The sequence below is a fragment of the Lissotriton helveticus genome, chromosome 10 (assembly GCF_964261635.1).
Source record: "Lissotriton helveticus chromosome 10, aLisHel1.1, whole genome shotgun sequence".
Classification (NCBI taxonomy): Eukaryota; Metazoa; Chordata; class Amphibia; order Caudata; family Salamandridae; genus Lissotriton; species Lissotriton helveticus.
Window position 1 is genome coordinate 495406094 of NC_136071.1, and position 13860 is coordinate 495419953.

Below are 13860 nucleotides of genomic sequence, written 5' to 3' on the forward strand. Positions count from 1 at the left end.
CCTGTTGAGGTATTTAGGCCATCATCAGGACCAGGTTACTTATTTATATGGCATTGGCCAGTGGGCACACTGTCAATAACCCAAGAGCTGCTAGTCAAGTTACTTGGAAAAGTCAGCTCGGGCATGGCAAGACACATCATGGGGCTGGCAGAAGCCAGGCACTGTGATAGTTATCGCAACTGTCAGTGTTTCCCGTTCCCTCCTCGAGACTTCTAATTACGTCCCTGCCAACAGACCCTCCGCAGGTCCCATCTCAATTGCTTTGGAACCTTGCCGAACCTGAATTTTGATAGCATCCCACCTAGATTTTTGACAGTACGACCGCTCGCCATTGCCATATAAATAAGTAACCTAGTTCTGATGATGGCCCAAATACCTCAACAGGCCGAAACACCGTCAACTTTTAACAGCAGAATTCTCGGCGCTCCCATCAAGGATACCCTACTTGATTAATTTGTATTCATTACCATTAATTGTTTGGGTGTTCGAACGATGTAAATTTTGCTTTCACTTGTTCTTTGTTGTGCCCCCTACTATCGCTGTACATACTTCCTCCCGTGTCACTTGCCCCGTCACAATCCTTCACGAGCACTTGAGCACAGTATCCCACAGGTTACATGTCATTCAATGTAACACAGTGCTTTCCATACGTTTGATTATATGAAGCCTAATATGTCAAATGTGTCTATTCACTAAAATACAAATTGTCTACCTGGCTTTTTCCCCCATGTGATTCTATTCTCAGCAACTAATTGTTCCACGTGTAACTGGCCTTCAATTTCCACCCTTTTGAAACATTGTTTTATGATAGAGTATTCTAAATCTGGCCGATAGTTATAACTTTGAAGAGATAAAATCTAGTCACAGTACAAGCAAAATAATTGGGCAAGTTTGTAAGCACTCAATCTTATATTTCTGGTGTTTACTGTTCCTGTTTCAGTGCTCCATGCAACACCTAAAAATGTATTTTACCTAATGCCGAGGCTCTCTTTTGCACTTCATAGTTCATTGCATATGACAGCCTACTAATAAAAATATATTGAGCTTGCTCTGTTTGTCAAATATTAATTATGCTTGTAATGTGAAAATATCGCAAGTAAATGGATATCAATTTACATACTGCGACTTTCTTAGTTTGTAGCATATTTAGTCCCTCAACATGAAATACTGTTTAATAAAACACCTTTCTAACTTTTGCCAAAGCGCATTGGGTCGCGCCTACCTTGCCTGGATTCTGCGTGGTCTCTGCGGACTTCCTTGACACCTTGCAGCACCCGCTCCGCGGGTGCCGCTGCGCCAGACCAACGCGAGGAGCAACAGTCCGGGAGACCTGGGAGACACTTTTTCGGCGTCGGTGGAGGGCTGCAGGGCTGCGAGCGTGACAGGGACTCCAATTCCCAGGAGTCCCTGACAGACCGTGGTCAACTTCCGGTCCGCTCTCCCTGCCGGCCCGCCCCCGCCCACCGGAGTGCATTTTAAAACCCCTGGCTGACAAGCCCCACTGGGACACCTTTCTAACTTTTGCCAAAGCGCATTGGGTCGCGCCTACCTTGCCTGGATTCTGCGTGGTCTCTGCGGACTTCCTTGACACCTTGCAGCACCCGCTCCGCGGGTGCCGCTGCGCCAGACCAACGCGAGGAGCAACAGTCCGGGAGACCTGGGAGACACTTTTTCGGCGTCGGTGGAGGGCTGCAGGGCTGCGAGCGTGACAGGGACTCCAATTCCCAGGAGTCCCTGACAGACCGTGGTCAACTTCCGGTCCGCTCTCCCTGCCGGCCAGCCCACCGCCCTCTAACACTTCCTATATCTAGGGCTAAATCTCCCGCAGCGCGGGACGCAGCCCGGAGCGAAGACCGGGCCGTTCTAGGCCGTTAGAGGCCGGCAGAGACCGGACCGGGCCACCCCTCTGACGCTTCCTCCTTTATAGCCCCTTTCCACTTACTCCATAATGGCGACTAGAACTTCACGGAGTAAGTCTGCCCAACAAGGCTTAAGTACTCTGGAAAAATTCTTCCCAAAGGCGAGTATTCAAACTAGCAAATGCCACTCAGTCACAGAAACGCACCTCGAGATGGGTCCCGAAAGTGTGTTTCTGGACCATGGGGATACTTTTTCAACAGATGCTAGCACACCTATTACTTTGGACGCCACCCATATGTCACTATTGGACAGTATTGATCAGACCATTGAGTCGGTCCTTCAGGGGATAAGAACTCCTCTAACGCAGAGGGATAGGAACTCTTCCTGGCCATCTGGGATCTCTGACCATTCTGCCATTCCGGATAATATGGGATTAGACTCGCATGAAGCGGGACAGGCTGCCCTGCTTACAGAGCTTGCAGGCTGCGGAGTGGAACAACCTCCCAAAAGGAAAAGGTCCAGGGAATCTAAGAAGGCAAAAAGGGCTAAAGTTGATATAGTTGATTCAAACCAGGGTGATAGTACAGACATTTCGGCCTCCCCTGAGCTCATTTTATCAGGGTCTAGGTCGGTTCACATGGGCTCTCCAGCTCCTGCGTCCCTACCATTACCTTCGGGCCCATTTATCTTTGGTGGGGCAACTTCAAATAGCACTGACACAATAATCAATTCACTAACAGCCATTTTTAAGAATTTGTTAATCCCCATTTCAGCTAAATTGGACGCCATAGAGAGTAGACTCCAGGCCTTGGAAAACAGCCACATGAGGAAAAGCCCTGAGTCAGCTACAAATGCTCCTGTAGCTCCCCGGGATCCATCTGGGAATAGACCACTGTCTTCTGCACCGTCCCAGGTCTCTAATAGGGTACCGCTGAGCACAAACGGTGCGTCTGCTCCCCAGATGCGCCCTTTGCTACCTTCAGCGTCTAGGCCCCCTGTCCCGGCCCCCAGGAGATCTAAGCCACCTCCTGCGCCACAATCGGGGGGGGGTAGTGAGTTCCACCAATGGTCCCACTGGTGGTATCACTCCCCCCCCCTGATAGGCGCAGGGTGGTTAATTTGCCCCCAGAAGCAGTTCCATACACGGCAATTATGGTGGGAGTACCTGAGTTAACTGGTGATATAAGGGAGCCCCAAGACTCTCTACGCAACAAGGTTATAAGCTGGCTTAGTATTAACAGGCCGCTGCCCCCAAACCTGAAAGGTGAGGTTTTGATGGTTAGGAGGATCCCATGGATTGGCCCTACTCTAAAGAATAGGGTAGGGGATTGTATCGTTGTAAGTTTTTGAAGCCCGCACGTCGCCAATTACATCTGCAATTGGCTTGTAAGGCCTGACAAGTCCAACATTGAACTAGTACCCCTTTCACACTTCTATCCAATTGTTAGCAACACAGAGGTAGGAAGGGAGAAGGGGTGGACCAGAGTAGGCTTTGCTGTAGATGGCTCACGTTATAGATCAAGGCATTACTTACCACCTGCCCAGGCCAATTTTATACATCATAATAGATTTTCCTGTTTGGATCAGGTCGACTGACCACAAACCGGGGAGACTTCTCTTGGTCCTGGGAAGATGGTGGATGAGGTGCAAAGTCGGGTGGGATTGAGTACAGCCCCTGTAATTGAACCCGGTCCGCAGGATACCGCTAAAGATCGAATGGATATCACGGACGACAGTCTGGGTCAACAGGGACCCCCACTTAACACCGGGTCTGACCATATCTTGCAACCTGGGGTGGCGGAGTTGGTTGGGCCATCCGCCACCGCGGTTTGCAATATTGCCTTGCCAGACACTTACCCATCCATAGTCATTGCGCAAACTCCTACTGGAGCTCAAGGTATTCTACCACCAGATCCGGGGTTGAGAATTCTCTCCTGGAATGTGGCAGGAATTGCAAATAAGGAAGGCTCACCGGAGTGGGATCACCTAGTAGGTGGCAGTGACATCCTCCTTTTTCAGGAAACATGGGCGAGGGACACCCAAACTAGGAGAGGGTTTGAAATATTTGAAATCCCTGCCAAATGGAGTGGGAGGGGGAGGCCGTCAGGTGGCTTGGCAATCTGGATTGCGAGTCACACTGGGTGCCAGGCGGAACAGGTACACACGTACTCGCAGGACATTCAGTGTGTTCGGCTCACATGGCCTGGCAATCCACCGTGGGCTATTGTTAATGTCTACTCGCGACCAGTTGCCACGCCAAATGAATCACCGACCCTAAACGATCTGTCCTCCTTTTTGGGTCAACTTCCAGGAGATTTCAAGGTGGTGCTTGGAGGAGACTTCAATTGCCACTTTGAACCCCTGGAAGGCCTATTGGATGGTGCCCTTACGGCCGAGGATGACTACTGGGGGGTCCCACCCTCGTCTTCCCCTCACCCCAAAGCCTGGTCCCCCCTAGCAATACAACTCATGTCCCTTACCCTGAACTACGCACTGAGGGCCTGTAATGGTCGTACTCCTTCCGATACCCCCTCAGTGTGTACTTTCAATAGAAGGGGCCATGAGTCGAGGCTAGACTATATCATGTTGGACATTACACTCTGGCCAAAAGTCCTCGACTTTGGGGTAATAAATAGGTCAGATAGTGACCACAATGCCCTTTGTTTAAACATCCAGTGCCCTCTGCCTCCAGCGGGCACATCCGCAGTAAATCGAGGGGAAGCCACGGGGGATTTGCTCCTTACAACAAATAGGCGCCGGGTTAAGTGGGGAAAGCTTGTGAGTTCAGAAGAGGCCATCAATAAGCTATATGAGTTGGCACTCCCAAGGTTTATGGAGGTGGACGTACTTCTAAATGAACCAAGAAGCCCAGAATACAATGAGAAACTGGGTAACATACATCAGGACTTAGTGAGGGATTTGGCTGAGGTATTTCACCCGGTGGTGCCAATCCGAAAGAAAAAGACCCATGTTCCCACCTGGTACACCTCCTCTTGTAGGGCAGCAAAATCTGAGCTCGTTGCTGCAATAAAAGATGGGTCAAATAAGGCTAAGGTATGTGACCTTAGGAAGCATTACAAATCAGTGATGGCGATCGCTAGGACCGAGTGGGACTGGAACCACTGGCAGGACCTTTATGACGCCCTAAAAGTTAGGGACTCCCGGAAATTTTGGGCCCTTGTAAATAATGGGATAGGCGAACTCAAAAAAGCAATCGAACCCAACATTGCCCCCGTGGTTTGGGAGGCCCACTTTGGGGTACTTTACCAAGACATTAATTCCTGCCCTGATACAGCCCTGCTAGCGCCCTCGGGCTCTCAGGTCTTTGGCATGGAACTATCACTGGGGGAAGTGGAGGAGGCCCTGGAGCATTTACCGTGGGGGAAGGCGCCAGGTCTGGATAGGTTACCCGGGGATCTTTTCAGGCATCACCCGGACATCTGGGGTACATACCTTCTCATCCTTTTCAATGCCATTCTAGGAGGTATGGCAATCCCCGGGTCCTGGCTGGGGGCAGAGATTGTTCCAATCCACAAGAAGGGATCCACTCTGCTCCCCGCCAACTACAGGCCTATTAGCCTAATAGATGTACCCCAAAAGCTCTTTGCGCGCCTTATCCTTAACCATCTCCTAGACTGGGTGGAGGACAATGACATCATGAGCCCCCTCCAGGCTGGCTTCAGAAAGAACACGTCGACCATGGACCAAATCTTCCGCCTCCTTCTCCTATATTGGAAGACGGTAACGTTAGAGGGAGGAAGACTGTACATGGTCTTCGTGGACCTGAGGTCAGCCTTTGACCTAGTCCCCAGAGGGAAATTATGGGAGGTTTTGCAAAAGCTAGGAGTACCCCCCCATCTCCTTAGTATCATCATCAGGTTGCATGAGAACAACTATGCACAAGTAAGGTGTGGGAGGGATGGTAAGCTCTCGGGCAAATTCCCGGTCCGTCGAGGCGTCAGACAGGGCTGTGTTCTGGCCCCGACCCTGTTCTGTCTTTATATTAACAGCGTCATTCAACATCTTGACGCTGTTAAGGACAATGATGCCCCGCTTTTGGCAGGCAGGAGGGTCCCGGCAATAATGTTTGCTGACGATACCCTCCTGCTTTCCAAATCCCCCATGGGGATTCAGAGGATTGTGAATGGCTTTGGCCTTTTCTGTCGCCAACATGGGTTGGAGGTGAACACGGAAAAAACTAAGTTTATGATCTTCAACCCCCCTACCAAAACCAGACCCAATCCTAAACTGGGGGAAACTAGTCTTGAGAGGGTCTCGACCTTTATATATTTGGGGGTAACACTTCAAGAAAATTTATCATGGGACTGCCAGGTAGCGAGATCTAGGCTGAAACTTTCCCAGCTATCGGGCGCACTCTTGAAAGTGGCCAATAAGTCCACCTTTAAACCTGTAAGCCCGGCCCTGGAAACATACAGGTCCCAAGCGAAGGCAGCAGCCATGTATGGTAGTGAGCTGTGGGGACATAAAGCAGGGAAGGTTCTGGCAGGTGTGGAAAATAGTTTTCTGAGACGCCTACTTGCTCTCCCGCAAGGCACCCCGCTTTTCCCCTTAAAACTAGATTTGGGCCTTCCCTCTATTGCTGAGGATCTTCTGTCGAAACCCGTGAAGTTTTGGCATCGGATATGGACCACCGAGGAACTGTATCATTATAGACAGGACCTTATTCATGTTATGAGGCTGAATGCCAACTGCAAAATTCCCTGGCTGGCCTTTATCAAGTCGGAATTGTTTAGCCTGAACTTAACAGACTTATGGGATGACCCAGCTCAGGGCTGTCAAAGGATTACGCGTAAAACTCTTGCCCAGCTGTACAAGAACAAATACCTCGTTGACATGGATAATGCTCATAATAGTGGCACCCTGACGGGTCGTTTTATGGAATCCAAAAATTCTTATGTGTTTGAACCTTTTATGGATTTTATTTTTCCTCTCTTGGCGAGGAAACTGTTCCTGCAATGGAGGTTCGGTACACTCCCCACCAAAGTATTCACTTACAAATGGTCCACAGGGGGTGACAAACTCTGTCCATGCTGTAAAACCCATGATGAGGATGATCTACACATAATGTTTGGTTGCCACGCTTACCAGAGCCCGAGGAGGCGTTGGATAGCACCTTTGTGTCGGAACCTGGGCTTCAGGAAGTACCTACAGGCCTACAGGGTTATGAAAACCAACACTCTGGGCCATATTGTCTTTGCTGTTTCAAAATTTCTAATGGCAGCATGGATAATAAGGAAGAAAATGTCTTCTTGAACTTGTACTACCTTGTATCCCTTCCCCATGCAGGTCCAGTAGAATCTTTTATATGTAAATACTGTGTTTTAATTATATGTATTGTATTTTATTGCATCTTTTATGGCCTATGTGGCCGAAATAAAGAATTTTTGGAATTGGAATTGGTTTAATAAAACACTAATTCAATTCCTAAGAGCACAACCTTGTCTGCTATATGCTTACCTGAACATTGAGACACCAATTTTAAAACACTATAGATTTTGTAATGGATTGCAAAGTTGAAAACAATTCATATACCCTAGAAACACTTTACTATGTAGGACTAAGCAATGTAAAGATCAAGAATACTTTTGGGCCTCACTATACTTCTAGAACTTGTAACTGCAGGAATGGCAACTCTTATCACCAGTCTGCTGCACAGGAAAGTAAAGGGATGCTAAGTTGCCTTGTTTAGCAGCATTATCACCCAGTGCTCACACATTCTTTGAAATAGGTTAGCATTCTAGGTCTTTATTAGAACTTGGTTATCGTTCTTTGGCAACTGTTATAATACCATGTTGTAATGATGTGTCTTTTGTGATGTAGTCGGGTGTGCCTCACCTCTGGACATAAGTTGCCAGCAAAGTTAACTTCAGCATTTTGTTTTTATATTGATGTTTGACGTTTGATTCACAATGGGAACTACTGTCACAGACTACAAGGGAAATCTAGCCATTATAGGTGTAATATGCCACTTAAGCAGGGTTGTCCTGATACATAATTTAGTGCACCCCACACATAACTTGTTTCTGCCTTAAGGCTTATTTCTATTGACTTTCTTTTCAAATAAAACAAGACATTGCTTCTTGAATTGTGGAGACGATTTGTTGATGTGTTATTGTAACCTAATAACAGGTATAATGGATAACTCAAGTCGTGTAAAGAATGCCAGAATTACACTGTTTTCTAGTACTTATAACTAACAACTTTTTTCATTCAAAATTCTTTCTGCTTTAGCTCATTCATCCGGATCTCCATTCCTCAAAATGGAGTCTGACACAGGTTTTATGGAGCTTCACTATGCAGAAGGAGAAAGTGGAACCAGTCTACGTTTGGGTGAGTTAAAGAAATGTGGTTTATTGCATTTATTTAATGAATGATCCCTCTCACCTTTATAGTTTGATGTGTCATGTTCTACATCGGGGATCTTCCTAGGTTTCAGGTTGGTATTTCTCATACCCACACATGGTAGGACTAACTGATGTTTAGTGACAGCACTCCGCTTGAACAAAGAACAGTGGTCACCTTCCCTCCTTTTCAAAATATTAGTGCTCTTACAACTCTCAAAGGTGCTCGATTTGTGAGTCAAGACCTGTATATCATTAAATGGGTATTGTGTCCAGTAGTTTTAGAGCAATTCTCATAGTTGCAAATCGTCTCTTTAAGGTGCGTTATTCTTTGTTCACTTGTTTCAGAAGGTTGGTAACCCATTCTCTGATAGAGACTTCTAACCCCAGATTCCTCACTTTTTTAGTATACCCTGGGTGTCTTATTGGATCTGGAAACCTTTTCAGCAGTACCTCTGTGTGCTAGTAGGTGGCGCCGTGCAACTCCACACTGATGCCCTTGCACTGTGGAAAAGATGTGAGAACCCTGTATAGGTGCCACTCCAGTGCGCTGACTTCAATTTCTTTCTTTCCATGCCACTAGACGCTGGTCTACAGATACCTCTCCTCTCTTTGAGACCATTTTACTTTACCAAATTTACAGTGAGCTAAGGAAAGGTCACCTCCCAAAATGACAGGTTTTCAATCTTGTAATGAGTATTGCAAGCAAATGTCTGACAGATGCTCTTCATTTTTGACACTGGTGCCTGGGGTCGAGTCACAAATCCAAGGCCTACAGTGACTGCATGTCGATGAATCCGAAGGCCATACAGGACCGCAAGGTGAAACTCTACATTGCTAAGCATCACAAGGCTTCATGTTCTGACCGGTCCAAGTCAAAGGGTCAAAGTTGATTTATTCCCGTTCCAGATGTTACAAGAGTTGATCCAAAAGAGATCATTGTGTGCTCCAAATGTTTGAGTGAGTCAAAGAAAAAGAAAAGGTAGCCAAGCAGGACTCCACCCCTTTCCGCCACTCTCGTACTCCTGAGCAGACACAAGGGCTTGCCAAGTTTCTAAATCCCATTCCCAAATTCGATCTACGGTGGAGCCCATCCTGCAACTGGTCGCAGCACAACCTGAGTTTCCGGGGTCATCTGCAGCACGAGGTAGATCAAAGAGTTCCTCAAGGCCATGCTCTGACTCCTCGCATCCCTTCTGACTCCCAGTGGGTCTCAAGAAGACGAGAGGCCCTCCATTTGGCATACTGCCTGCAGGTTCACCCTCAGTACCAGTTGGACCCCCCAAAACTATAACTGGGCCTCTTCCGGCGCCTGCACCGACTCCACCTCATGAGAAAGGCCACACATTAGACCTGATCTGGCCATTAACATATCCGTGGCTAATATTACAATCTCTCTATTTGCATGGTCAGACTACCATCTGGTTCATTTCTCGCTATTGGGCCTGACGTTTCTGAAGCCTCTGCCAGGTCCCGGTCTGCTTTGTAGAAACCGGTCTAGAGTTGATGTGGATTCCTTTTTAATCTGTACTTTCCCTCTTTTCAGGATGATATAGACAGCCATGCAGAAAATATCTCCGACAGGCTCATTGCAGCTACCAATGCGCTTGCCTCTATTAGAAAATTAAAGTAAGCTTGTCGTCATGACGCCATTAAATGGTTCTCTAAGGACCTAAAAACAGCAACGTCCACTCTTCACCACGTAGAAAGGAAATGGCAAGTGAATTATTCAATAGAGGACAAGACCCAGATTCTGTCAATTCTTCGAGATTATAAAAGATTAATCAAGCAAGCTAAATTAACTTTCTTTGCTACTAAAATCCTAGCTTCTCCATATAGGTCTCAGGAAATCTTTAACATAGTGTCCGAGCTATCTTGACATTGTGACTCTGGCCATTTACCCATCACAAAGCTTATGTGATATGCTCAATACTTTTTCGTAGAAAAGATCAAGAGAATAAAGGGCAGTATTCCTCTTTGCCCCATTACTAGTGTGATAGTCGCTGAAGACAGTAACTCTATCAATTTATCTTCTTTCCCTGCAATCAGTAAGGATGATTTTCTGATCCTACTCTCCAAAGGTAAGTCGGTTTCTCCTAATGATATATGTCAGCCAAGAATTCTTAAAATGGCTTATTCCCATTGGCTGGAGATAGCTATCTCTTTACTTAATCACTCCCTTAGTTATGGCACAGTACTTAATACTTTCAAAGAGGCTATAGTGGTCCCTCTATAAAAGAAATTGGACGAGGATCCCCTTACCTTGAAAAATTACCGGACAATTTCATTACTACCTTTTTTGACAAAGGTGTTGGAGGCACATGTAGCCAGACTCCCCTGTTCCTTTCTGGAGAAGTCTAAATTCTATGACCCCCAGCAAGCAGGCTTTCGTTCTGGTCATTCAATGGAAACAGTCATCCTCTCAGTCATTGGTGACATGTGGGAGGAGACAGACAGAGGTAATACAGTAGCGCTAGTCCTGCTAGATTTGTCAGCGACGTTTGACACAGTTGACCATGAGATTTTGGTGGACCGTGTCAGAGCCGCTGGCCTTCAGGATTTGACATTGGCCTGGGTTACATCTTTTCTAAAGGATCTGTCACAATCTGTCCGGCTATCCCCTTTAATTTCTCCCAAGGTCCAGGTTACCTCTGGAGTTCCTCAGGGATCTTCTTTGTCTCCACATCTCTTTAATCTGTATATTCCATCCCTAGTGCACTTCTTGAAAGAGAAGCAAGTCAGAGTTCACAATTATGCCGATGATTTGCAATTACTATTTCCCATCAATCACTCCCCAGAATCCATTGAATTCTTTCAGAACACCATGTTTTTTATGAGAGATTGGATGAATAACAATCATTTAAAGCTTAACTCTGATAAGACTGAGATTGTCATCACTCACAACAAACAGGATTTGTGGAATCTGTCTTTCTGACCATTATAGATGGGCGACCCTCCCAAGCCCAAGAATTCTGTTAAGAGTCTCAGAATTATCATTGTTAAGAATTTATCGTTAAAACCCCATTTGGGAGCAGTCAATTCGCCTAACAACAAAGAATAAAGAAAATTGGCCGTTTTTTTTACTGTCAGTGCTCGAATTCAGATTGTGCTGGCTTTGGAAATCTCTAGATTAGATGATGCAAAATATGTCTATCTTGGCCTTAATCAGAGATTGCAGTTGGTTCAAAATCAGGCAGCAAGGCTTATTTGTCAACAGCCTAGACGTTGCCACATTACCCCTCTATTGAATAAACTCCACTGATCACCAGTGGAACAACGCTCAATTTTCAAGTCAAGTTGTCTTATGTTTAAATCCTTAAATGGAACATGGCTTGTCTTTCTATCATCTTGAGTTAAAAAATATGTACCTAACTATAATCTCCAGTCTTGGCACAAAAACTTCCTCAGAATTCCCTCTTTCAAATGGTAGAGAATTGGTGGGTCAAGATTTGCTGTGTTGCCCCTCGGACTTGGAACTCCATGCCCCCAGAGATTGGATATACCACAAATTACAAGCATTTCCGCAAACTCTTGAAGACTAGGCTCTTCCGCCCAGCCTATGAGATCGCGCTTTATTAAACTCATATACCATAACACCTCCTGTTCCACAATCCACCCCGTTTCCCGTAGCGTTGATGCCAATGCCTACTTCACCCACACCTAAGGATGAAGCACCCATTGTGCTTTCCAACTCTTAAGTTGGTACCAATCCGACACTGTGCGAGACCGCTCTTTGATTCCATAGACCCCCAACCTTCTTCACTTGTTCGCCTTAGCATTTCACTTCTGCAAGACAGAACTCACATGTACATTTGTTATTTAAAACAGATTCCTCCAATGAGTATGAGGCAGTGAATGAAACTGGCCAACCCTACCATGAGGAAAATTGGTATGATGATCTCTGAGATGCTTATGGTCTTGACACCTCTCCTGACTCTGGCCCCCAGTCCTGCCACTGAAGAAAGCAGTTCCTTTGCAGCAGTCATGCGCAGAGCAGTCAAAATCCCCCGGTGATGTCACAGGTGGACCAAATATGGGGGATGACACATTTGGTACACCACCACATGATGACCCATTAGGACACATATGACATAGGATGATGTCCACATCTAGTTGACAGCACCTAGGGCAGGAAGCATCTGTTCTGAGGATGTACTTATTGATTTGCGCTGGGATGAGATAAGCCCGATGTAACACAAAGAATTGAATTTGCTTAAACCGCTGATTGCGCAGGATGTATGGCGGACTACCCCGGACAGCAATCCACTCCCTGTCTGTAAATGCCCTCCCCAAGGCTCCCTCCCAGTGTTGCCTCAGAGAGGTCAGGTTGGCCTCCATGTGCTGATGAAGAGAGGATGCGAACCATTGTGTCAAATGTCCCCCGTTCCCATCACATGATGGTATTGCAGTGTGTTGTGTGTAGGAGGTTCCTGAGCAAGTGTACCCCACTTAGAAGACAGCGAGGCTATAAGTGCCCGGTGTAATAAAAACCATCTGGGGTGTAAGTTCCCTTCTGCTATGAGTTCCTGATATGAGATGAGTGAGCCATCTTGAAAAAGATCTCCCGTGTCCTGGATGCCCTCTGTGGCCCAGTGTCGCAGTTTGGCTGATGTGGTGTGAATGTCCCCTCGTGGTGTTCCTAGTAATGGGATATCGGGCACATATAGTTCTGGTGAGGAAAAGGCTCATACAAAAGCATTTATAAGCTACTATGAGTAAGAGTGTGTCCGGAGGCCTGGGCTACGCACATGGATGAAAGACATACAGTAAGACATGGTGTGGTATTGGGGGCTGTAACAAAGCTGTGTCTGCCGAATACAGAGATGAGAGCCACCGAGCAACCCACTGCAGCTGAGAGGCTAAGTAATAGTGCTCAAAATTAGGCACCACCAGTCCCCCCAACTCTGCAGGCAAATATAGGTTTGAGGCATATGAGCTGTAGATTTTATACTTTCGTATAGATCCCCATCTGGTGTTGGGCTTGGATGTTTGCAGTTTGTTTTTGTCGAAGAAGTATTTGTTAGTCACGAGATAGGTGACTCCTCCTTACGGTGACAGTGCGCATGGGCATCAACTCCATCCCCAGATTGTTTTTTTCCGCCATCGGGTTCGGATGCGACTTGCTGCACTCCGGGTCAGTGTCGTTATCGAAACCCCCTTCGTCGCGTAATCACCTACCACGCAACGGTATTGTCTCGATCGCATTTCCCTTTTCGACGGGCATCTTCTACAATCGAAAAAAGATGATGGAATGGACTCCCTTCAAGAAATGTCCCCAGTGTGTTGCTAAATTCCCACACTCAGTCCTACACCCAGTGTGTAATCTCTGCCTCTCTCCGGAGCATCAAGAGGATACCTGTGAGGGTATTCTAATTTTCAAGTCTAAGAAGACCATTTGTGATCATCGGGTTCGATGCCACAAAATGTCCTCGGGAAGTGGCTCTATTCCGGACATCTTCCATCCAAGCCCAAGAGCCTTCTGGAACAAGCCCAGGAGGAACCAGTCTCAGTCTCCACAGATGACTCCGACGCCTAAGACGAAGTCACCCAACTCAGCGGACCATAAGTACCGTGACCCCTGCCCCACACAAGCCCATATCGAAGGCTCAGGTAACACCTTCGCCACAATGCCCAGGTC

General features: G+C 46.8%; 1 protein-coding gene across 3 annotated transcripts in view; it reads left to right on the forward strand.

Annotated features, from left to right (window-relative positions):
* LOC144785353 (uncharacterized) overlaps positions 1-13860 on the forward strand; it is a 223466-nt gene that overhangs the window by 65547 nt on the left and 144059 nt on the right. For all 3 annotated transcript variants that reach the window (XM_078664310.1, XM_078664308.1, XM_078664309.1), the window contains one exon: positions 8113-8211. In XM_078664310.1, coding sequence (XP_078520436.1) covers positions 8113-8211 — 99 coding nt within the window. The remainder of the gene's footprint in view (positions 1-8112; positions 8212-13860) is intronic.